Below are 26,761 nucleotides of genomic sequence, written 5' to 3'. Positions count from 1 at the left end.
TTGAGATTTTAACCCCGAGGGCACTGCACACAGCTAAGACCACTGCTGTCCGTGGGCTCCCAGCCCGCCCTCTCATGCCTCTGCAGATCCTACCAGTGTCCCTGGCTATATGGTCCTCTCCCGCAGCTTTTCTGTTGCTTTTTCCCAACAATTTGGCTTTATTTTAGTAGTAATTCCCATTTGGTCCTGGGAGAGATTGTCTGTGTAGCTTCCATTCATTCTACCGCCATTTTTTCTCCCACCCCACCCCCGCCTTTTTTTTTTTTTTTTTTTGAGTGATTGTTTTTTGCAAGGGATTGGTTATTTTAAAAATTCAAAAAGAATTAAGTAATCTTTATTTTTAATATTTTTAGAATCAGAATCTGTAGTTTATAAATCCCATCTAGTAGTAATACAAATGTAGCACCCTTCTTGGCTCTCACAATTCTTCATTTTCTTAAAAATCAATAATGTGTCAGTGAGTACTATATACAATGTCATTTTACTTAATTATAATATGTTTACTTGTACATGTATGTTAAGTATTTTACAACAAAAGATTTTCTGCTTGTCTCTTGGTAGTGGCATTAAAAGTGGTTGAAAAAAGTGTCTTCTATTGCCTAATTTTTTGTAATGTGTATTATTGTATATAATAAATAATATATTTTTTTAAAAGGATGGTGTCTCTAGTCCAGATTAAGTAAACAGATGAAATTAGGTTCATCACAATTATAAAATGTGTACCTTAACCACTGAGATGAAGACTGTGTGATCAGCAACATCTACAAAGAAGACATTAAACTCCCTGGTGGAAGAATGAAAACAGCATGGCTTTTGACTGGAAGCAGAATGAGTTTAATGAAAAGCCTTAAGAAGTCCTTAAGCACCTTGACAAAGGGAAACCAGCGAAATGTGTTACAGTCACTTAAGGAATTAGTGAGTACAGGGCTTATTTCTTAATTCCTCTTTCAGAAATCATGGTGGTGACCACAAGATCTTGATAAATGAATAAGATTCCATTTAGAAGCTTGTCTGGGAGGACAGAGGGAGAGAAGGAGGGAGAAAGAGAGAAACAGAAACAGACGGCTTGGGTGATCACACTAACACCCTACTACCTACAGAGCAATGACTTCTGCAGTGTTTATAGAGGAATCAAACAAATGAATGTGCATGTACCTTAAAAATCACAGTATGCCACCTTGGCTGGTTTGGCTCAGTGGTTAAAGCATCAGCCCTCAGACTGAGGGTCTTGGGTTCAATTCCCAGTCAATGGCACGTACCTGGGTTGCAGGCTCGACCCCCAGTCCTGGTCGGGGTCATGTGGGAGGCAACTAGCCAATGTGTCTCGTGTTTCTCTCACATCAATGTTTCTCTCTCTCTCTCTCTCTTCCTCCCTCCCTCCCTCCTTCCCTTCCACTTTATCAAAAAATCAATGGGAAAATATCCTTGGGTGAGGATTAACAACAACAACAACAACAATTACAGTATGCTATAAAACAAAAGGTAGAGCACATAAATGCCTTTCAGAGCATCAGGAGTCATCACAGCAAGTAACAGAATTTTTACCTTGATTTGCTAAGCACAGTCACTGAGCTAGTGCTCATAAAACTGCAATGATAAGGACCCATATGTGGGGCTCACACACCTGGCGGTCAGAGCCAGGGCCACTTATGGACTCTACGGACAATAACCAGGCAAGGGTGTTAGCTGAATAAAGCCCAGCCCCACTGCGCATCAGGCCAGGTCTGCAGGCAGACTATGCAGACCACAGCTCAGTCCACCTGTGCACACCTGGCAGAGCAGTGGACATGTTTGAAGAATGCGGTTCTTCAAAAGACAGGATTCCAGGGACCAGGTGAGGCATCAGACATAGGATTGACAATGATAATGTAAAGGTAAATAAAAAGCCAGTTTCTTTGTTTAATAAAGGAGAAATAAAAGGAGAAGTAGCTGCCCTGCCTCTTCATTCCCCTTCGTGTGTGCCCTTAAAAACATACCAGGCTCCAGCAATCCCTCATTTGGGTACCTATCGCAAAATTTTGAAAATATTTATTTGAAAAAATATATGTATCACTATATTTATTGCAGCATTATTCACAGTGGCCAACACATGGAAACAAAGGAAGGGTCCTTTGATAGATGATTGGATAAAGATGTGATACATATATATAATGGAATACTACTCAGCCATAAGAAAAGATGAAATACTGCCATTTGCGACAACATGGATAGATCTCAAGAGCATCATCCTAAGCAAAGTAAACCATATGGAAAAAGATAGCAATTGTATGATTTCACTCACATGTGAGACATAAACCTGAAAGCAACCAACAAACACACCAGACAAACAAACAAAAACTCAGAGACACACACAAGTTCATGGTGGTTACAAGAAGGAAGGGAGGGTGGAAGGGGGTAGAAGGGGTAAGGGGAGTCAGATACATGGAGACAGAAGATGGTCTGATGATGGGTGGTGGGCACACAATGCAATCAATATACAGATCATGTACTGTAGAATTGTACACTTGAAACCTATACCATTTTATTAACCAGTGTCACCCCAGTAAATTTAACAAAATTTTTAAATAGGAAAGAAGAAAGAAAGAAAGAAAGAAAGAGATAGAGAGAGAGAGAGAGAGAGAGAGAGAGAGAGAGAGAGAAAGAAAGAAAGAAAGAAAGAAAGAAAGAAAGAAAGAAAGAAAGAAAGAAAGAAAGAAAGAAAACATAATAGGCCCAACATTTTTCTCAGGCATTAAATTGTAATTTTCCAATGCAAGAAAAACATCTCCAAATTTCCTCTGGAGTCTCTCATGAGGTAGACAGGAGACCCATACAGGGGCATCTATTGGTCCCTCCAGGAGACCAGTGCCCATTTTCCTTCTTTGACTTGACCACATATTCATGAGGAATTCTGTCCAGATGTTCCAGTCTCTTCCCACTGCCTGCCTGCACCTGGTCTGAACCACATATTCAGTAAATTGTGTTTTCCCTGCATTCTATATTGAATAGAGCTCTTTTAGTTAGAGATGTTTTTAAATTTCCCCACAGGGAAACAATACCAATGTCACCACCACCCCAGTCTGGCCTCCTCATGCCGAGGGCGGCTGGCTACCTGTAGCCATTGGAGCTAAACGCCTCCTCGGCCAAGCACAGCTAAAGATGCGCCAGTGTCCCCAGCTCTGTTTGACAAAAAAAGCTCCTTTTCTTCAAGACTGCCACTCTTCACCGTCCTCTTGTTACCGCTCACAGCCCCCAAGGCTCAGGCCCACCCGCCCTGCGCTCAGGCACCCTGAGAGGCAGCGGCAGAAGGTGCAGGTGCCTGTGGGAAAGGCCAGGAGTCAGACTCGGTGCGCTCCCGCCCCGCTGGGGCCTGCAGCAGAGCGGGGTCTTCCTAGGCTCTGCTCCTGGGGCCGCAGAGCCCAAAACGCCTGCATTGGAGGTGACCAGCAGGCGGTCTGGGTGCCCGTGAAGGGCAAGGACCACTTAGCCTGGCAATGACCCAAAGCTGGCCCTGGGTGCTGACCGCAGGGAGGCTGGTGACCCTGGAGGGGAGGGGAGGGAGGAAACGGGAGGGGGGTTCATCACACGGGATGAATTGGGTAGGTGGCTCTGCTCACTGCCTTTTAGGTGAAGGGTGAGAGTCCTTTCCTCTGAGCAGATCAATCCAAAAATTGATCATCAATGACAAAGACTCAGCCTGTAACACCGAATATGTTTAACAACTACAAATACCCATAGGCCCAGTCAAAATCATGTATTAAGTACTCAATATGTACAATATATAGGATGTGAAATAGTATTTAATTTTCTTTTTTTTTTAGTTCCACCAGAGTAACCAGGTGATAGTCATTTTGCAAGTCTAATGTTTGGAACCAGCCAGCCAACCAAACAAACAAACAAACAAAAATCACTCTGAAGGATAACAAACGAGCAAACTTCCGTAATACAGCCAAACACGTCTGGAAGCTGTTCAGGAATATGGAATCCATTTTCTTGTTTGCTCTTGAGAGGTGAACAGACATAAATCGAAACTTCTTAAAGAACCCCTTGAATGGTCAGGGCACCTAAAACACCTGGTTGAGTACTTTATATGCCATACAGATATTCATGAAAATAAATCAATGGCAGACCCAGGCGTAACTCTCAAGCTCAAATCTCGACTGGAAATGCTATTTATTGTCACACAAGGCACCTGGACAGTCTCCTCCACGAGACTAGAAAGAGGCGTCAACACTTGCAGGGTGCTTCTGTTGCCTCTCCTTCACAAACCTCCTTACACACCTTTTCCCACGTCTATTTTTGTGACTATCAACTTCGAAGACGAAACGAGGAGGAAACAAAACAACACCGAAAGTGATGTCCCACTGTCTCCGAAAGGAACGCACGGACCAGCTCTGCTTCTGAAGTCTATAGAAATGCTCCCCATTCCCCTTTTCTGTTCCATCGTTTTAAATGTCAAGTTTGGAATAGTAACTACATGAAAACTTGGCTCACCTTTGTCTTCGAAAGGGGGAAAGCAGAAATCTGCCCAAACTCCAGCTCAGCATTTTTAAGTTTTCATATTCTCTACCTGACCTTTATGGGTTAAAACTTTTTTTGAGAATCATCTCACCAAACTGATAAAAGAGTTTCAGCAATTTGTACGTCTCGGCTCTGCCAGCTGAGAAGCTCCGAAAGTCATCCAAAGAAAATGCAGGCTTAAAGTCAGAACACATTTCCCAACAGTGAAGCAACAGGCTGGGCCCCGGAGCCCCGCCCACTCACAAACCGCTGGAACAAAACACTCACGCCTTACCCTCCAGACGATGGAATCAGGGGGTTTCCTGAGCCAATGGTTTCTTTCCCATTTCTGTTTTAGAATATATGTATAGCACAGAACAGGGATACCATAAGTTGAGGGTACCTGGTAGGGTTTTAATTTAGTATTCCTAAGTCATTACAGTCTTCCACAATGTTTCACAATAATGCCTCTCTATTTCTCAGTAATATGAGGCAAGTAATTATGATCAAGAGTGTCTCATAGCTAGAGGAATAAAAATGAAGTGACCTGAAAAAATTGGCTAATAATTTGCCAGAGGTCATAAATAAATGAGCAGCATATCTAGCACGAAGTGCTTAATGTTCTAACTCTTAGCTCCTCTACATAATCATTTTCTCCTGAGCTTTACATAACTTTTCAAAATCCAACACCCATAAATTGTTCTATACTGTGTGACTTCTCAGCATACCCAGACTCCAAAGCATTGTGTACTCTGTGGGGTGTTAACAAGGACTCACAGCAAAAAGAATATATATCTATAGTGAATGCTGTCTTAGCTATCGTAATTCTATATAGAGACTTAAAAATCAAAATGTGGTTTTAGACCTATATTATCTAGTATTCTCAAGCTCTCGTCCAGATCCTTTATCAAGGAATGAATTAAGCCAATTATATGTTTTAAATCTCATTTTCTTTACTGTAAATTTATAGGTAGATCCTATTTGAAGAATTCTATCCGGTAAACAAGGGAATGATACGTATGAAATCCAAATGGTGATTTAATAAACTGTGCAACACAATTCAAAAAAAACCCAGGTAAATATGAAAACTTTGCAGAGCCGGATTTGTTTATTTTCTTGCATAAATGCAAAAAAAAAGCCCTGATGTATTCATACCCATGAAATAACACAGATGCCATTTTGCTGTCATTTCCACACTCCTCTCTTTCCAATCTACCACCTCTAACTGACTTATGAATGTATATTGTTAGGCATTTAAATCTATGTCTCAGTCACTGTCTTTCATGTATTTATTAAGTGTATAAATACTCTCTGGGTGTTTGCTAAATGCCTGAAGTTCTTCCAGTGAACAAAAGAGACAGCCCTGCAGCCATGGAACGTGCTGCTGTCTAGGAAAAGAGAGACAAACACTTTCAGAGTCAATTATTTAAATTACAACTATAATGAATGCACCAAAGGAAAACACTTCTACCCTCGTCTGGGAGCTCTGAATGGGTGTGCTGAGTAAGTGACATTTTAGCTCAGGCGGGGGGAGCAGCTGGCCAGGAAGTGACGGAGGCAGCACTTGTGTACAAGCCATGGGAAGACCCTGGGGGACACAGACTACGTGGCTAGAGCATAATCAGGGGGCAAGAGTAAAGTAAAATGAAATTGGGAGTAAACTGAGAGGGAGAGGGTAACTATTTAGGACCTTAAAAGCTGAGTACGAAGACCTGGGTTCGATTCCAGCCAAGGGCACGTACCTTGGTTGCTGTTCGTCACCGGCCCCGGTTAGGGTTGTGCGGGTAACTACTGGTCGATGTTTCTCTCTCACATTGATGTTTCTCTCTCTCTCTCTCTCTCTCTCTCTCTCTCTCTCTCTCTCTCTCTCTCTCTCTCTCTCCCCTCCCCTCTCTTTCCCTCCCTCTCTCACTCTGTCTGAAGATAAATGTAAAAATATCCTCGGATGAGAATTTTTTTTTAAAAAAGCTGAGTACTGCCCTGGCCAGTTTGGCTCAGCGGTTAGAGCGTCGGCCTGCGGTCCGGAGAGACCCGGGTTCAGTTCCCGCTAAGGGCATGTACTTCGGTTGCAGTTTGTCCCCAGCCCTGGTTGGTGGCAGCCACTCGATGTGTCCCTTTCACATCGATGTTTCTCTCTATCTCTTCCTCTCTCTCCCTCCCACTCTATCTGTACAAAAAATGGAAAAATATCCTTGGGTGAGGATAAAAAAAAAAACAAAAAAAACCTGAGTACTAAAATGCACAGCAATTGATGAATCTTACGAAAAGAAGAGGTACTTAGGCTTACACTTTATGACCACTCCAGCTACTCTGTAGAAAGTGGAAGGAAGGGAACTGATAAGGAGAAGCATGAAAAGGAAGAGCCAGTTGGCCAATTAATACAGCGGTCTGTGTGTTCAGGGATAATTCTTCTTTTAAAAGGTAAAGTCGTGAATCTCATACAAATGGAATATTAACATGTGTTAAAGACTTCAACTCATTAATTCATGAAGGAACCAGTAAGGTGTTAAAACTGGTTCAAAGGAGAATTCCAAAAGCCAAATGCTCCTATAAAGGAAAGTTGAAATACATTTACAATAGATGAGAAAACAGGTCTATCCAAGGAGCAACAAACAATTGCATTCCAAGCTACTTTACCTTTCTATGAATAAGTATCATTTGCATGATTATCTGTGGTCTACAACTCACAGGGTTGTAGAGTCGTTCAAAGATAATAGAAGGCAGATAACCCAAATAGATGAGCTGGCAGGACTCCCACTAGTATTTCTTACTAGACTTTCATAACTTTTCCTTACTCAGATAATACTGACTCAGCGAGAGAAGGTGTCCGTGAAGATGGAGAGAAAGGGACGATGCTGAATACACACGGCACCGAGACCAGCAAGACCTGGTGTTTGAAGCTTTGGCTGGGGAGGGAGCCATGAAGTTTAAAATGTCCCAAGAAGGAATTGAAAGCAAATTCCTAAATGGCAGAAGATGCCATCAGGGTCTGTTGGATTTCTTACCACCTGGGGCCTATTTCTCTAGAGGGGCCCACACAACAGGAAAGCAGCAAATTCAACCAATCATTCTACTTTTAAACTTCACTACAATACACCAAAGGGCATGGATACAACAGGAATGACATACAATTCATCCCCTTCAACAGGATTTTTTTTCTTGTGCTAGGTTTCAATAACCTAACAACAGCATGCCAAAATACAACCTTAGCCCTGGCCAGTTTGGCTCAGCAGTTAGAGTGGTGGCCCAAGGACCAATGAGTCACGGGTTCGATTCCGGTCAAGGGCACGTACCTCGGTTGTGGATTGTCCCTGGCCCTGGTCGAGGTTGTGCGGGAGGCAACTGGTCAATGTGTCTCTCTCACATCGATGTTCCCCTCTCTCTCCCCCGTCTCCCTCCCACTCTGTCTGAAAAAAGACAAAAATACAACCTTATCCCAGCTCTGCGGAAGTTAAGCCATTCAAGGCGTCCATGGAAATCTGCCAGTCTGTCCCTTTTCTGATCACCAGTATGGAAGCAGTGTGCCTTTGGACTACGACAGCCAGTGGAAAATATACATGTACCTATAGCATAACCCTCCACCTCAGTATATCCAAATATTCATAATTTATTTGATAAATGTGTTCTAGGCTCATCCAAATATCCTTTTGGACCCTGATTTCTTACGAGGAGTAAACTCAAAGGAAATGTTTCCAGGGTCAGCTCTAATGTTGATGCTGTTTCTCCAAATAAAACAAGCTTTTAGCTTCCGTGTCAGTTTACATCACTGCAACTTTTACTGGAAGTGACAACATGACTTGGTCTTTTCATCGTGTTGGCAATAATTATTGCCTCCTGGGGCAAATCATTTACATGGGACTTAAAGCCATGATTTAATATTATAAAATAATACATACACTATAAATGTAGAATTTTAAATATCAAGTTCATAAAATAATCTATTCTGGTACTACTGGAAATCCAAAGTACCCAGGTGTTACCTGTGCCTCTACAACAAAATAAATGAAAATTTACCAAAAAAAAAAAAAACAAAAAACCACCTATATCTGCATTGGAATAATCCTATACAGAAATCCATCAATTATGCAAACACTTCTATAGTCTTGACCTTTCTGTCAATGTCAGACAGTTTTCACATTCCTTACATTCTCAGAGGCAACATGAAATATCCCACAAAAATAGTTATAAAACCTAAAAATACATTGCAACCAAATAATCAACTATAGCCCTGGCCGGTTTGGCTCAGCGGTTAGTGCGTCGGCCTGCGGTCCGGAGAGACCCGGGTTCGGTTCCCGCTAAGGGCGCGTACTTCGGTTGCAGTTAGTCCCCGGCCCTGGTTGGTCGTGCGGGTGGCAGCCACTCGATGTGTCCCTTCACGTCGATGTTTCTCTTTCTCTCTCTCTCCCTTCCTCTCTATCTGTACAAAAATTGGAAAAATGTCCTCGGATGAGGATAAAAAAAATAAAAAAATAATAATAATAATAATCAACTATAAATATGGGGATGTGGAACGATTTTTAAAATGTACTGCTCCTCAAAGTAATCTTAAAACATTCTCATTTTGCTTCAAAGAAATACCAGCGTTTACTTTCCTAAACTTTGCAACCTTCCCAGGTAGAAGTTTTTGAAAAATAACTCAATTAAAATAGCTTTCAGACTATTTAAAATACCACAGTAGTGTTCCTCTGAGAAAGGTTTATTTTTCATCTTGCTATGGTGCCATCCTATAATCCATTAACCTGAAAGTTTTCCTCCCGTCTCAGACTTAGAGGACAAAATTCTAGCAGCCTCTGAATTGCCTAGTGACACCATGAGGGAACCCGTCCAATAACCAATGGAGAAACTATTGGGACACGTTTGAAGACAGCATTGCCAGTTCCTCTCTTCTGCTTACTCTGCCTCCAAGAAAAATATCCATCAAAACCTTGATTAAAAACCAAGTCGTAAGAGATACTGGGAAAGAGTATATCTCTGGGGAAAGAAGTGATAAGTTCACAAGAAAAGACTAACATGGCAGATAAACATTATTTGCCACAACCACAAGTATAAAAATCCCCAAACTTTTCTGCACAGGGTAGAATGGCTGCCTGAATGATAACAATTTGATTCCAACCAGGCAAAATGAAATCATCTTTTTAAGCTAAGTGAACACAACATTTTCCCAATGATATGTTCATTTTCTAAATGTATCCAGGATTCACAGAGTCAAAAGGAGCAAACTGTTGGCCTGATGTCTAGAGACTTCTAGGTAAAAATAAAGATTAGTTTGCACCCTGAACTATTTACACCAGAATTTCTACATCAACCTATTTTAGAAGGAAAAAGGGAAAAATAAATGTATCTGTATATTTTTGTTAGATCACATTTCATGGGAAAAATTCACTACACTTCCGACCAAACTCCATCAATCCAAATGAAACATCTGAATCATCAAAAAGTCTTTGAAAGTCATGGTTACCTTTGAAAAGCGAGCATTTATCCATTTGGTAAATGTTTTCTTCTGTACGTCATTGTGTTCATCTGTGGGAAGGAAAAGGAGAGAGAAGGAAAATGTGTGAGGTACTGTCCCTTTAGTAAAGATGCTAAACAAAATCATCTCTACCCTGGAGAGCTTTAAATAGTCCTATTAGTAGATGTCATGAGGCACAATGATCCCAGCTAACGAAGAACGTGATGGCTGATGGCTTCAGCATTTATGGAGCCTGTTAACACCTGCAGCAGAGGGAGGTGCAGACACCTTACCCAGGGGACCTGGCTCTTTGCCCTCAGTGTCGGCATATTGCCACCAGCCATTCGATCCACATTTGTAGGATAGAATCAGGACTTTACTTTCTAATTGCTATATGCAATACAGACTTGCACTCTGTTTAAGTACAATTTTAGCATTATAAAACTAGACACATGTTCAAAACAAAAATCAAAGATAACCATTAAAAACTGAGAAATTCATTAATTCCATCCTTTCCATATGAGTCCTATACCTTCCAGAACAAAAACTAGTACAAGGTTGGGTATAAGTATAGTAGAAGGTTTGTAGGCAATTCCATACCATTTTCCGGTAGTAAGAATGATAGAGCAAGCTTTTGATCATCATGTTCCATAAAAACGATCCAGATATTTTTCAGGTAGAGAAACCAGCCATTTTAAAAAATAATTACAAATTCATTTTTCACAGCACAGCAAATTAAAATTGACCTTAAAAATGAAAGCATCCCAAACTGCATGAAGATGAGCAGAGTTATTTAGTTGGCTAGGAGGAGGCCCCATGGTATAAAAAAGAGATCAAAGGGCTTTAAAAGCAAATAGACCACATCTCAATTTTCTAGCCTGTGGCCTTGGGTACGTCATTATAAGGGCTCCTAGCCTCTGAGTTCTCGTCTGTAAAATACAGATAAACAGCACCCAGCTCCTAAGGGCACAATGAGAATTAGTGACTATAAGTGGAAAATACTTGGCAAAGAGCTGTTCAGTTCTTTGTTGTTATTGCTATATGTGTGATCAAGGCAGATAGACATCCACTTTACCCTCCCTGTTACTTCTCATCACATCCTCTTCAACTGCTCACCAATCCTCTAATACAACCAGCAAGAGTCATTGTTGGTTAAGTCCTACAAAGCAGCCTGTTAACAACCTCTAAGTTGTTCCGAGAGCTGCCTAAGGAGCGCTTGGGACATTGCAGAGAGCTGTGCGTCTGGGTTCACATGCCTTGCCTGTTCCACTACCATCCATACCACCTGGATGCCCCCCACATGATAACAGCAAAATAATAGAGGAGACCCAAGTGCGCCCTGCCCTCCACGCATCAATCTGATAGGGCTGCCACCCACCCAGAGCGCCTCGCTCATCTCTAAGGGCATAACTAGAAGTTCACCCTGGCACTTCCCGAAGTCTGTGGTATCTCTGGTCCTTAAGCCCTTCTGGAAGGAGAGTTTGCAATGAAAAGGTCATTCCTGGAATAAATATAGCAGCGGCTTTGGGAAGAGTGCAATTGTACAGACCCATAAAGGTAACTGTACACTGACTCAGGACACACAGGGGACGTGTGAATGAAAAATAAAACTGCTCTATAAGGAACTTCTTGATGTTAATTGTGCTGAGAGGTGGCCTTCCTTCCAGAAAGAACGAGGCAGTCAGCATCAGCCTCGGCATCAGGCTTCCTGCCATCTGATCAATGCTGCATATAAGCCATCTATTAACCTGGAGAATTTGTTTACAGTCTGAATGTCCCAGCCTTGAGCATCACACCCAAGAGGGACTGAGCTCAGATTATCCACAGAATATAAGGCAACCAGACACGGCAACCTGCAGAGAACACTATCCCAGCCCCACCAACATGAATATCATTTTAAAATCAGTGTTCAGAGCACTTGGAAAGTCCAATTATTTGTCCCACTACCTTAAAAAGATTTATTTTTGTAAATATTGCCATACCATTCTTTAACACTATGAACAAATATATATTTCATAAATATTAAATTCTGTTAATTTCATAACACTCATAAAACTTAATGTTTGATTGGCCTGCGGTCCGGAGAGACCCGGGTTTGGTTCCCGCTAAGGGCATGTACCTCAGTTGCAGTTTGTCCCCGGCCCTGGTTGGTCATGCGGGTGGCGGCCACTTGATGTGTCCCTTTCACGTCGATGTTTCTCTCTCTCTCTCTCTCTCCCTCCCACTCTATCTGTGCAAAAAACGGAAAAAAAATGTCCTCGGGTGAGGATAAAAAAATAATAATAAATAAATTAATTAATTAATTAATTAAAAAAAAAACTTAATGTTTGACCATAAAAATTAGAAAAATTCTAAGGAATAAATATTAACTACATTTTATTTTTTTAACCTCTTTTCTAGGTATTTAGTCTTCTTATTTTCAAAAACATATTCAATCATATAATAGTATATAGGATCCTCTACAGGGATAGAGTGGAATGAAGTAACTGTCACCTTATCAAATGATAAATAATATTTTTCAATTTTATCACATATAGAATGAAATCAAATTTTAAAAATAGATTCCCAGCATACAGAGATGTTTATAAAAATTAATAAAGAAATGTTTCCATAACAGTCTTTGATTTTTGGGTCAAATCAAAGTCTAAATACAAATCTAAGTAACTAATGTAAAATAAAGTATTGGCTTATAAAAGATAAATAATCAAACCCAAAATTTTCAAAAATACTCCAGAGTTCATAAAAACTCTTTTATATTAATTCTCTTGGATAGTTAAAGAAGGGGGAAAAGAATTCATATTTCAATAAGCCTTGAGATCACATTTCCCTTTTTTCAGACACACACACACACACACACACACACACACACACACCTCTTATTTTCTGCCAGACAGGAATTCAGTAAAAGTACAGGAATTACCCTATGGTTTTTTGATTATGAGATAAAAAATGTCACAGCTTTGGAACACTTACTAGTATAGAACTGCCCCCCTCACAACACTTATGACCTTGACCCAGATCTCTGTATCAGGGAGGTAAAACATGCCAGCAAAGGGGTAGCTGGGCATCTCAAACTCGAAGTCATGCTGGTCTGATCAATCATTTTGCCTTCCTAGAAACTTATACAGAACTTCAAATGTCTCAAATTCATTTAACTCTCCATTATCAAGCCAATTAGTCGACTTATATATAACTATATTATTTATATATGCATTAAATGAGTATAATTTACAGTCAAAATATATTCTTTCAGTTCTCCAAACAATTGTTTTCTTTAGATCTGGATTTTAGAAACAAATTTAGTTTCTGAAAACCTTTCCTGACTCAGTAAATCTTACCCATTAATGACCTTTCTCCATTAGGGGGACAAACACGGGACTGAATTAGGAGAAGAAAAATGTGTTAAATCCCTTAAGGCTGATTTTCCAAATTCTTCCTCTAAATATTTTGCTCTTCTTAAAATGCTTGGACATGCTCAAGCAGATCCAGGACCGTGGCTGCTGCCTAGCCTGGAATTTTATATCTTTGATGGGTAAGAGAAATGAAGCAAGAAACATCAACAAAACTGCCTGATAAATCTTCAAAGAAACTACTTGGAAATTTATTTCACTTCACCAGCTCAAATGCATATCAAAAATTCCTTTAGCAGAACTTAGCAACAAATCTCAATTTAAACTTTAAACTGGAAATGGGGCAGAGAAAATAGGAGTTGCATTCCCTATGGAAACACACAGGTCTCAGGGACACAAACGCCACCATTAAAACTCTACTATTAAAGAACATGCATGACCCCCTTGTATATTTGTCAAAGCAACTGAAGAGTGTCCAATTGGCTGGCAATAACCTGAGTTTCATAAAATACAACTATTCAGAAAGAAGTTGTTAGAATTCAGGCCAAATAAGACATATCTTGTTGGAGTATTTCAAACACGGATTGACTTTATGGAAGCCTCTTCCATGAAATTTAACCCAACCTAGAAAGCCAGCTTCTCATTGGCAAAAAGAGATGATTTCAAAAGCAATAAAAGCATTTCAGACTATACTCTGGTATTGTATGTGAATCAATCCCAACTCATTTATTCAAACAATATATATTAAAATGTCATACAGAACCATACGTATTATGTAATAATCCTTAAAATACTATAAATACGTAGAGAATGAAACAGACAGGAGGAGGCAGACAGGTTACAAGCAGAGTGCTTAAACTCCCAAGTTTATTTCAAAATCTGACATCCTCAAAGGATCTGAGAAAAAATGTAATATTAAAAATGTGCTTTTCAAAATTGTCCCACTACCTAAGTATATGAGAGATTGAGATAACATTTCAAACAATATTTTTGTAAATTTACTGCATTTATAAAGTTATTAAAGCTAAAGGCTGCATTTAGAGCAGACTTTATTTCACTCTGTACAAAGCTAAAAACAAGTTGATAGTCTCTTTGGAAGCAGTGGAGACAGATGGAGTAAGAAAGGAGAGGAAAACAACTCCACTTTTCAAATGAGAAGCTGAGACCCAGGGGCAAAAGTTAACTGAATCACTCAGATCACCCACATAGCAGGCAGTAGAGTCACAAGCAGAACCAGGTCGGACCAATCCCTGAGCCTGTGCTCAATGCACATCCAAGCAAGAGAAGGCCAAAGGGAGTTTTCATAGGGGCAAAGGGCATTTACAATATATCTTGAAGGACAGGTGAAGTCAGGTTCATGCAAAGAAGGGCATTCTAGACAGATTAAATGATAATCAAATAACAGTCTCTCCATTTCAGACTCAGACTAAATACCTGACTCAAAAGAGCGAGTATATTTAATAAAAACATAATTGTGCATCTACGAGAAAACACAGAGGGCTGTAACATATAGTGATGTCAAGACAATAATTCTAAAATAATCCAATCTTTAGAAAGTTTTCAATCCTGAAAACAGTTGACACCCATGAAAAGGATCAAGAACATGAAGTTAGAAATATATGCTCAAAAGAATGTTCTTGAAAAGAAAATATAGCTTCCTTGCAAATCCACCGTTTAAGCAAACACATACTCTGCCAGCATGACCCACCCACATGACCCACCCACTCTGCTCCCAAATTCATTACAATTATGGAGCCCTTGGGTTCCAGAAAGTCCAAAGTCCCACCTTGATTGGATAGAGAATTCCCATTATTCTCACCATTGGAGGAAAAGATTCCAGCTGAGAACCAACCTACCCCACCAGACTGCCCACTTGCTATCACAGAACCCCAGTGTGTAAGAGCAGGAAGGCAAACAAAGACGTAGCTGATCGACCTCAGGCCAGAAGTGTCAGCAGCTCACCCACTACATGCAGTTAGTTGGTGCCGTAAGTCAAGTCGGCATCCACGTTTCCTTACCTAATACTCCTCTAGCTCCCCAAACTGCTTGTTTCTAAACATCGTTATTCAGATATAATTCACATAGCATACAATTCAGCCCGTTAAAGCCTGCAATTCATGGTTTTTGGTATTTTATATTATTAGTTTTAAAATTGTGGTAAATATATACTATATACAATTTGCCGTTATATCATATTAAAGTGTGTAATTCAGTGGCAATTATTAGATTTACAGTTCTGTGCCACCACAGTCACTATCCATTTCCAAAACTTCTCATCCACCCAAACAGAAACTCGGTAACCATTAAGTAATAACCCTCCCATCCCCTTTCCCCCAGCCCTGGTAACCTCTGATCGTTCTATTTTTGTGTATTTGCTCCATCTAGATATCTCATATAAATGGAATCATACAGTATCTGTCTTCGTATGTCTCCCTTATTTCACTTAGCATATGTTCAAGGTTTGTCCAAATTGTAGCATGTGTCAGAATTTCATTCTTTTTTATGGCTGAATACATATGTAGTCCATTGCAGATGCCACGTTTTATTTATCCATTCAACTGTTGAGGGACCCTTGGGTTGTTTCTACATTTCGATCATTGTGAAATGCTACAGTGAAAACCGGCAGACTAGCATCTGTCTGTTTGAGTCCCCGGTTCCTCTGCGTATACAACACCTTCGAGCGGAATTATTGGGTCATATGGCAATTTTATGTTTCAATTTTTGAGGACCTGCCAAACTGTTTTCCATAGTGGCTGCACCATTTTACACTCCCACCGACAATGTACACAGGTGTCAATTTCTCCATGTCCTCACAAACCCTTCATTTTTTATTATTATAGCCATCCCAGCAGGGGTAAAATGTAATGCCATGGTTTGGATTTGCTTTTCCCTTACCACTAATGGTGTTGACCACAAGACTGTTTTGAAAATGCAAATATTAACTAAGCAAACCCCGCCCCCAACCTTTGGGATATCCTGAAGACATTCTAAACTAGCCCAAGTTCAATAGCATGATACCCCAGTGGCTACAGGTCAGAGATAGCTCTTTGGCATTTAACTTACACAAAAAGTTGCAAAATGATTAACCTGCTCCCCAAAGCAGTATTTTCAGAATTAGATATATCCATTAATTCCTGCCCATATTCTAATTTTAGAGTTTACTTACTTCTTACCTATTTTCTCCTTGATGAACTCCTCGAGATTTTTAAGTAAATGCATCGGAATGCAAGAGGAAATGTGTTCCTACTTTCACTTTCTAGAGGCTCAAAACTTAACCTGAAGAATATCTGTAAGATTTATAAGCATCTGGTATTGTTTGAAACCTCTCTGTAAGAATCTTCTGGGAAAACTCTGAACATCTTAATTATTAACCGTAGTATATGTGCTGTAAGTGCAAAAGAACAAGGATTCAACTTAGGAGGACAGAAATGGTAAACTTTACATATAAATACTTTACTTTGGACTTTTCTCCTGGAGCAAAAGAGTTTTATTAAAATGAGGAGAAATGTCACAGAACAAGGAGAGGTTATTTAGGAGGAACTGAATGAGTCATAAGGACGATGAGTCACTGTCATGAAAAGCCAATAGAAAACTAATTTTTTTTAGTTATTGCAAAAGTTAGACTTATTAAATAAAACTTCTGTGAAATCCGATTCCTCTTTATTCCTACTAAATAAAGATGTTGTATTCTACAAACTCTACAGAAACCCCCCAAAAGAGTGACTGCTTCATAAACAGATATCTCGAGCTATATGAAAGTTCATGCGAATGATTTTTCATGGGAATGGAGAACAATTTTTTTTAATGTAAAAAACATTCCAGAGATCTGACTTCAGACTTTGTCATGACAAGTTCTACTTTCCAAACTAAGAAAAAAAAAAACACATCCTATCAAGACTGCTAAATATTCACAGTGTATGTTTTTTCTGGGTTTATTTTTTCCCATATTATGAAGAATCTAAAAAATATTTTCAGATTTTTTATAAATCCGTATTATAAAGCAATAAAAAAAATCCAAGATATAGTAATTCTCAAACAAAAAAAGCTTATAGAAAAATATCAAAAATAAAAGGAAACATTTCAGTACCCAAATTGCCCCTTGCTCTCCTATGTAGGAATGCTATTATTGTCTACTGAGCTAACGTAGAAAACCTTTAACACTATACCAGGTGACTTCTATAATCACAACTGTGGGTCATCACACTCAGATACAAATATATACAGACTGAATATAAACTGAATGACTGAGCATTGTAGACACCAGTGATAACCTTGCGAAAGCAACACTCCAGTAAATTAAGAAGCATGGCAATGCAATTTGGCTTCCCTCCTTAGGACTAATTCAATTCTGTTCTCTGTGTGTCGTGGCCCACATAAAGACCTTGGGACAGACAGAGACCCGGACAACAACTCTCCATATAAGCACAAGTGCCGTCTTTCCATTCAGCTGAGCAGGAGAGTCCCCAGGTGGCCCCAAGAGCAATGTGACTTCATGGAACTCCGGATCAAAGAAAAAGCATTTCCAGCTCATCAAGGTTAGACCCTTGCAAAAGTCTAGACAATCTGAGAGGCCAGAATGAACATTCCTGCAAACAAGGCTGTAGGCCCCAATGACCATATTGCAACATTTGCAGAGTCACTGGAGCTGGGATCTTCCCCACTTTCTCCCCTCTTTGTGTTCAGTACCCATTTCCTTTTTCCACCCAGCTCACTTTGGTTAACTTTTTTGTCCCGCCTCTCTGGACATTCTTTTTTCACATCCGTCCAGGACCTGTGTTGGCCTGGTCACCATTCTGGAACTCCCAGCAAACCCTGCACGGCTGCACCAGTCCTGCCACCCTACGGCACTAGAGTCTCTTTCCACCATTTCTTTCCTTGGAAGCCTTTTTGCATGTTTTCTTTCTCTTCTTGAAACTTCCCATATGATGTCTATAATAGACTTCTTAACATTTCAACAGAGAAAGGGTAACGTTATGTTTATGTCAGTTTAAGTCAGAGGCTTCAAACATTTTGTGTTCATGAACCTCTAAAAGAATTCCCAGGAACATTTTTAAGTTGACAGCTAATATGTACGGTAAGTTTAAATAGGTAAGAAAGCATAATTTCCAGCATAGTGTTAAGGAGCTGCAAATTTAGCTCTTCAATTAACAGAAGATGTCTTCTCTATTACCTAATTGGCAAAAACTAGTCTTCATTGTCACACTAATCAGCTAAATCAGAATTTCTGACAAAGGAAGGCCGAATATAGTTTTCTATTTAAAAACCATGTTTGTATGTATCTCCAGGGCAACGACTCACTTCATATTCCCCACTCTAAGCTGGATGGGTGGATGGATGGGTGGATGGATGGGTGGATGGATGGGTGGATGGATGGGTGGATGGATGGGTGGATGGATGGGTGGATGGATGGGTGGATGGATGGGTGGATGGATGGGTGGGTGGATGGATGGGTGGATGGATAAAGATGGCAGGCACAGAGCCTCGTCCTAGATGCAGTGAGGCACAGACCATTTTAATACTTCGTAAGGAAGTGCTCTTAGTTTATGTATTCTTAAGTTGTCCCCCTTTTGGGTGCCACACAGCACTGTAATACAGTGAGATTTGGGGAGGGTGGGAGGTGTTTCTTTCTTCTGTAATGTGCAGAAAGGGAATCCTGAAAGGAAACATGGGGAAGGAGAAGGCAGGTGCGGAAGAAGCCTCCTCAGGCCTCAACCACAGGAAAGGCTGGCCACAGAGCACCACGCGGATTCCAGCCACGCGGATTCCAGCCACGCGGATCCCCGCCGCGCTAGGGCTCACGGTGTCCCAACCCATGGTAACGCTGCAGAGAAGGGGAGTTGTAATTTAATTAGAAAGGCTAAATTCCCGAGGTGGCCAATACAAGGCCTCAGCTCTTTGTCACCATTAACACCAGAGACACGGTTGATTCATGTAGTAAATGGAGAAACGTGCGTTCCCTGTGGTCCGAGCACTGGCGCCGTCGGAAGGCTAGAAACACTCTCCCACTAGTGAGCTCAGTGTCATTCAACGAATGTGAATTGGCCGAAATATTTTATACCCATGACCAACCATTGATTAAACAGAATAAAAACCTCGCCAGACTAGGACGCTAGATCCCTGAGGCCCTGTCTTCAGACATGGGCTTGGGGGATTCTAACTCACCGATGCTGACTGAATCTGATAACTAAATAATCCTCTCTCTAAAACAGCACCGTCCAACAGATAGACAATGTGAGACATATGCATAATTTTCAAATTTCTAGTAGCAACATTAAAGAAGAGGTATAATTACAGTAATATGTTATTTAACCAATATATTCAAAATATTATCATTTCAACAGTCAATATTTTGAAAACTATTGATATTTTATATTCCCTTTTTCTTACTAAGACAATATTTTTCATAAAAAATATTTTAAATTTACATAATCATTGACTCAGAAGTTCCAGAAATTCACCTTAAGGAAATAATGAGCACACACATCAGAGATATTTAAAAGGACAGTCTTCAAAGGACTCTTCATAATTGCAAACAACTGTAAATAATCAAAATGTCTATCCACGGGACTTAAATGTATGGTTTCATGCATAAATACAACCAGTAAAAATGATAGTATATAGCCCTAGTCAGTTTGGCTCAGTGGTTGGAGTATCAGCCCATGGGTGAAGGGTTGTGGGTTCAATTCTGGTCAAGGGCATGTACTTGGGTTGGAGATTCGATCCCCAGCCCCAGTAGGGGTCATGTGGGAAGCAACCAATCGATGTGTCTCTCACATCAATGTTTCTCTCTCTCTCTCTCCCTCCCTCCCTCCATCCTTTCTACTCTCTCTAAAAAAAATTAGTACTGTTTATTTCTAAGAAGACCTGGAGAAAATTCTTGTATTCTAATTTTATTAGCTAAATATTCTAATTTTTATAATAAATACGTAATATTTCTGTACCATTTTGTTCTTTGAAGCACCCATCCTGTAAAAGATACGCTTTCCTCTAATTTGATGTGGACAAGGAGGAAGGGAAGAGAATGTGGCAGCAAAACAACTAAATTGGGGTGAGGAAGGTCTGCTGTCTGCTTGCGTTGGAGGGGGTGGTAAGATTAAGGGACACTGGCATCACCTGTGATCACATGCAGACGGGGGTCTCAGAGGGAGGGAGAGAGGGGAGGCCCACACTCAGGACACGAAGGGTTCTCTGATAAAGCCATCCCCACAGGATGGGTGAGAAAAATACACCAGGAGCCACTGCTCAACCAGATGCAGCTAAGGTCACATGTTTCTAAAAATGAAACCCTCCAGGTTAAATTGCTTTTCTTGTTTCTGTTTTCCCAGTGAGTTTTCCACTTCAGGCTAAAGAGATAATTAACCAGATGAAAAATAATAGTACCTAACGAGGTCCATCTCTTCCCATCCCCTAGTCTATTCACCACAAAACACTGTTAAAGAGGAAAATGCATCTTTGAAAATATAACATTTGCAATGAACTCAAGCATTTCTAGGTAAAAATATCATGATACTGATCAGTTATTAAGATAGCAAGGCAAAAATAGAAGATGATGCAAAACCACGTTGTTGGCGGGACACACCACGTTACGCAGACTTTCTCAAAGACCTAATATTTCACTCACTTTAAGAAAATGAGCATAAACCTTGGGGGGGAAATAAGAAGTATCTGTTCTTTGTTTGTATACTTTAATGAAAATACCACTCACTTTAAATATAATTTTTAGAATAAAAAAATAGAATATTTTAGAAGTACTTTTTCCATTTTTTTCCCTATGTTAGTGTTAAAATGCTGAGCCATGACAAGTTAAAACAAAGGTGAAGATAATTCTTAAAAAATTTAATAATTGAATTTTCAACATTTCAAATCCATTAAAATGTCATCCTTTGTCCAAGATAAGCAGGAAAGAACAAGCCAGAAAGGAACACTATGCTCCTCCTTGGAAACGGGGGGAAGGTTTTCCCCTGGACCTCACAATAAGAAACTGGCTCAGGAGGCACAGCACTCTTTGCTAAAAAGTATTTCAATTGAAAGCTAATGAGTAAAATAATTTAAATATTTAGACTCATGTTGAAAAATGTATACGCTCTCATTTTCAATTTGCATCACTATATAAAAAGTTCGCATGAGCTATTAATATTTTTCACTGAAGAGCTTATTCAGGTAGGGATTGATAAGGCAAACAGATGAAATCTACAAGATGAACAAAAACGCAAAAAAAAAAAAAAATTCAAACCACTCCCCAACATGCTCATGTTATCCTCTATGAGCATCTATCCTCTAAGTAGCTGTAAAATTTGGATCCTGCCTCAAATCAGCACCATCTTTAATAGTCTTCTATGGGTCTGAGGTTTATTTGCCTGTTTAGAAATTTGTAAACTCAGTCTCTGGGTATAGAAAACTTGGTAATTATCTTTTGCATAACATAGTTCTTTTTTTTTTTTTTTGGTCTTAAATGTCCCCCTCTTAAACATCAAAATGTCTCTATTAATTAAACTTAAAGATTAATTTAATTGATTTAGTTGAAGATGAGAAGAACAAGTTCATGTTTGCTCTTCTGAAATAAATACTTTTATAGCCAGTAATTATATCTTCTCTCCACTTTCATCACTTTAGACCAAAGAGTACTAATCACTTCAGTCACTTTTATAAAAACATCAACTGTATTCGCTCCACAACTTGTTTCCTTCACTAGATTTGACTCACAGTTAAATTATTTCTTCAGTAGGAGATGAGAATCTCAGAGTATTCCATGCGCACAGTCATCTAGCTTTGCAAAGGAAAGATGATGTTCTGTTTTCTTTCCTGTTTCCTTCCTAATTAATTACACCCTAAAAACCGGGGTCCTTTTTCATTGCAGCAACTCAAAGGCCAGTGTCTTCTGAGAACAGGACAATTACTTCCTCCCTTCCAGGATCCTAGACCATATAAAATATAATTCATGATGACAAATCTTTCTTCAAGTTAGCAAGACAGTAAGTCAAACAACAAGATTTGAACAGATAATCTTCCTTCCAAGCTTGAGCACTTCTCCGAGGACGAGGTGAGCCAGCAAACCTGACTGAGTTTGCGTGAAGAGCACGTGCAATAATACACCCCAAACACTGAAAGCAGGGTCTTGAAGAAACATCTGCGCACCCATGTTCAAAGCAGCACTCTTCACAACAGCTAAAAGGTGGAAGCAACCCAAGTGTCTATCGAGGGTGAATAAACAAAATATGGCATATACATACAATAACATATTATTTAGCTTTTAAAAAGGAAGAAAATTCTGACACATGCTGCAACACAGATGAACAGTAAGGGCACTTTGCTGCGTGAAATAAACCAATCACAAAAAGACAAACACTGTACAGTTCCATTTATATGAGGTGCCCTTAGTAGTCAAATTTACAGAGAGAGAAAGTAGAAAGGTGGTAGGCACAGTTCAGGTAGAGAGCAGAAGTGGGAGCTATTGTTTAATAGGGACAGAGTTCCCGCTTGGGAACATGAGGCGAGTTACAGAGATGGATGGTGGTGATGCCCACACAACAGTGTAAATGCTCTTAATACCACTGAACTGTTCACTTAAAAGTGATCACCATAGTATATTTTATGTTATGTGCTATCCACCACAAAGAAAAAAAAAAAAAAAAGAAACACAAAAAAACAAAAAAGAAACAGGACGCTTCTGAAAAGATATCCTAAGAAGCCTGAAACACCAATCACAAAGAATATATGTACCCCTATGTTCATAGCAACGCTAATTACAGTAGCTCAGATCTTGGAAACGGCCCAAGTGCCCATCAGTAGATGAGTGGATAAAAAAGCGGTGGTACATTTATACAACAGAATACTATGCAGCTGTAAGAAAGAGAAATCTCTTATCCTTTGAGATGACATGGAAGGACCTGGAGAGTATTAAGCTGAACGAAATAAGCCAGTCAGAGAAAGACAAGTACCACATGATCTCACTTATTTAAGGAACATAATGAACAAAATATGCTGACAATCAAAATAGATCCAGACACACGGAAGTAGGAAACAGACTGACAAACCTCAGAGGGAAGTGGGGTGCGGGGGGTGAGAAGAGATAAACCAAATAACTTATATGTACATATGTATAAACAATGGACACAGAAAATCGTGTGGGGAAGGCAGGAGGGGGGCAGGAGGGGGGAGGAGGGGATCAATGGGGGGGATAAGGGGGGACATCTATAATACTTTCAACAATAAAGATAAAAATGAAGAAAAAGGAAAGAACAAAAAAACAAGACCCAACTAAAAAAGAAATAGGAAAGACTAGCACATGCAATATTTTTTGTTTCCACTTGAACTTGATTTTCAAAGAAGAGATATTTAGTATGTCTCAGTTATGCCTCAGAAAAACAAAGGGGAAAATGTCACTAAGTTGCAATTTCACCTCTTAGAACTCTTATTTTCAATATAGCATTCTTTTGCAATATAAGTACAGGTATCCTGAAGTCTAGAATCAGAAGCGTTTTCATGATGACTCTGCCTCTAGACATCTTACAAGAGGGAACTATCTGTGCAAACTCATGTGGTAGACATGCTGGTTACCACACAACCACGCTTTCTCCCTTCTTTCTAACTAGTCTGATCTCATTTTCCTTGAAGCAAGGTGGCCAGTTATAGTACTCACCTCCCTTGGAACTAGGGATAACCTTATGGCTCAGTCTTTGACAAAGGCATGCAAAAGGAGTGTTGGGTGGGGCTTCAGGGAATTATCATTTCCCTGTCAAAGAACTAACAGATCCACCTGGCATAAACATTTGCCCTTGGCCTTCCACATTTTTTCCATAAAGGCAGAAGCAGCCAATTTCCCTGAGCAGGTAACCAGCCCTGGATTGCCTACCTACAGACTGAAGGTTACTGGAGAAAAACTTAATTCTTTCTTAATTCAGTCAAAGCAGTAGGGTTTCTCTAACTTACAGGTAAACTCGATCTTAACTCAACCTGTCACCACTGAGACAAGTCTGAGGGAAGAAACTGAGGAATATGTCTGGTCTAGAAGATGGAGTTAGACGTTCCACCTCTGTAAAAGGGATATTGATAAGACTGAAATGTAACAGCCCCCGAGTCACCCCCCCTGTCTAAGAGGTAAAAGACAGACGACTGTAGTAGTGAGATGAGGGTATGGAAGATGCTACCAGAACCTCAATCCACAAACAATAATTTTTCTTTCCTTTTTTTTCTAACTAATTTTATTCTATTTATTTTTTTGAATTTTTATAAAGTGGGTTGTATTTTACTTATTTATTTTTGTTACAGATGTTTCTCCTTTTCCCCCATTGACACCTTCTTCCCGTTCCCGCCCCCACCCCCAGCATTGTTGTCTATGTCCATTGGTTATGCTTATATGCATAAGTTCTTGGGGTTCTCTCTTTCCTTCCCCACCCCCTCTTCTGAGGTTTGTCAGTCTGAACACTACTTCTATGTATCTGGGTCTATTTTGTTCATCACCTTATTTTGTTCATTATGTTCCACAAATAGGTGAGATCATGTGATACTTGTCTTTCTCTGACTGGCTTATTTCACTTAACATAATATTCTCCAGGTCCTTTTTCTTAATAAACCAACCTTTAGTGCATGATTTCTGCAGGCCAGATACAGGGGTGATCACTGTGCACACATTTCCTCGTTTAATCCCAAGGGAGGGCCTGTACTCCCAGCTACTTTATTGAACTGCTTTTTGATAGCTTTAGGCTTTAACTCGTTCAACCTCTCTGATTTTCCTCCTAAATTCAAGGGGGAGAAAAATGCCAAAATTAAATGATTGTAATAAGAAGAAAAGATGATATAATCAAAATACATAGCATGGGGGCCCTGGCCAGTTTTCTCAGTGGTTAGAGCGTCAGCCCGCGGACCAGAGAGGCCTGGGTTCGGTTCCTGCTAAGGGCACGTACCTCGGCTCCAGTTTGTCCCCGGCCCTGGTTGGGATCATGTGGGTGGTGACCAGTTGATGTGTCTCTCTCACATCAATGTTTCTCTCTCTCTCTCTACCTCCCTCTCTCCATCCTGCTCTGTCTGAGGATAAATTCAAAAATGTCCTCGGGTGAGGATTAAAAAAGAAAAATACATAGCATGAGGAACATGGTTCTCAATAAAAAGTGACTGCCATTCATCAAGAAGAACTTACTGCACAGATTTCCAGACATTGCTAAACAACAGGATCCCCTGAATTTCCTCCAAATGCAGACCTTGAGCCCAAACACCCTTACTGAGGCAGGGGGTTGCCCAGTCACGCAGAGGTGCGGGGGGCTCTGGGCTGAGGGAATGTTAATCCCTGAATTCCCCATATACCACTCTGTCGTACCAGATCATCAGAAAGTTTGTATACCTAAACCACAGCCGGGAACTCACCCTCCGACACAACCTCCTCCACAGAACCTACACTTCACAGTCTGCTCTCTGCTTTCGCTGAGATTCAAGAGCATCCCTGTAGTTTGCATGGAATTGCTCCAGAGGGCAATGTGCATTGCCTCACCGGGGCCAGGAAGGAGGCAGGCTGTGCTGATAAGTCAGCGTTCTGCTTTCTCCCAGACTCTGGTGCTACTTCATCCACTCGCTGTATCACTTTGTCTTGCCTGCCAGGAAGTTCAGAGCAAAGTCTGGTCGTACAGTTTTCCTCAATCACCTTTCAAATATCAATGGTATCAGTCTTATTTTAACGATTTGCATTGCTTTGGGAAGACAGTTGAAACCATTCATCATAAAATCAGTCCATATGTATTAAGGAAGATTTAGGCATGCAAAAGCAAGAAAATATAAATCATCCATTTCCCCTCCACTCAGAGATTCCCTCCACTGTTAACATGTTTGTGTCCATCCACGTACACATTTTGGTCTGTTTTTATTTTTATATTTTACAAAAATGGAATGAAAAAGAAAATACACGGCATTTTATGGCCTTTATTTAAAATATATTATGTGTATATTTCCATTACTGTCCATACTCTTTTATAATGATATTTTTAAAGATCCAGAGGTATTTCATTGACTGAATATTCAGTAATTTATATACCACTACCACCCTGTTATTGTACATTCTTAATGCTGTTTCCCAATTTTAATTTTATAATCATTTCTGTAATAAACATACTTAGAGTTAAAATTTTGCACAAATACATGACTCATTTATTTACTCATTCACTCACTTATTCAAAGGACAATTTCTTTTTTTTTTTCTTTATTGATTTTAGAGAGAGGACGGGAGAAGAAGAGAGAGATGGAAACATTGATGAGAGAGAACAGCGATCGGCTGCTCCTGCATGCCCCCCACTGGGGATCAGGCCTACAACCTGGGCATGTGCCCTGACCAGGAATCGAACCGGCAACCTCTTGGTGCATGGGTCGACGCTCAACCACTGAGCCACACCAACTGGGTCAATAGGACAAATTCTTAAAAATGAAAGTCAAATAAACATCTCGGTAGCCTTCCACACCGTAAACTACTCCCTGCCTCTCAAAACACTCTCTCCTTGTC

At 40.0% G+C, this 26,761-nt stretch overlaps 1 protein-coding gene across 1 annotated transcript in view; it reads right to left on the bottom strand.

The window, feature by feature from the left end:
- The window catches only part of UTRN (utrophin), a 466,391-nt gene that overhangs the window by 364,208 nt on the left and 75,422 nt on the right, over positions 1-26,761 (bottom strand). Inside the window, exon 3 of the mRNA XM_036248256.1 lies at positions 9,938-9,999. Coding sequence (XP_036104149.1) covers positions 9,938-9,999 — 62 coding nt within the window. The remainder of the gene's footprint in view (positions 1-9,937; positions 10,000-26,761) is intronic.

Source organism: Molossus molossus, unplaced genomic scaffold, assembly GCF_014108415.1.
Source record: "Molossus molossus isolate mMolMol1 unplaced genomic scaffold, mMolMol1.p scaffold_m16_p_8, whole genome shotgun sequence".
In the NCBI taxonomy this organism is placed as follows: Eukaryota; Metazoa; Chordata; class Mammalia; order Chiroptera; family Molossidae; genus Molossus; species Molossus molossus.
Note: the sequence above shows the minus strand (reverse complement) of the source record. Positions and strands in the feature narration are given on the sequence as shown.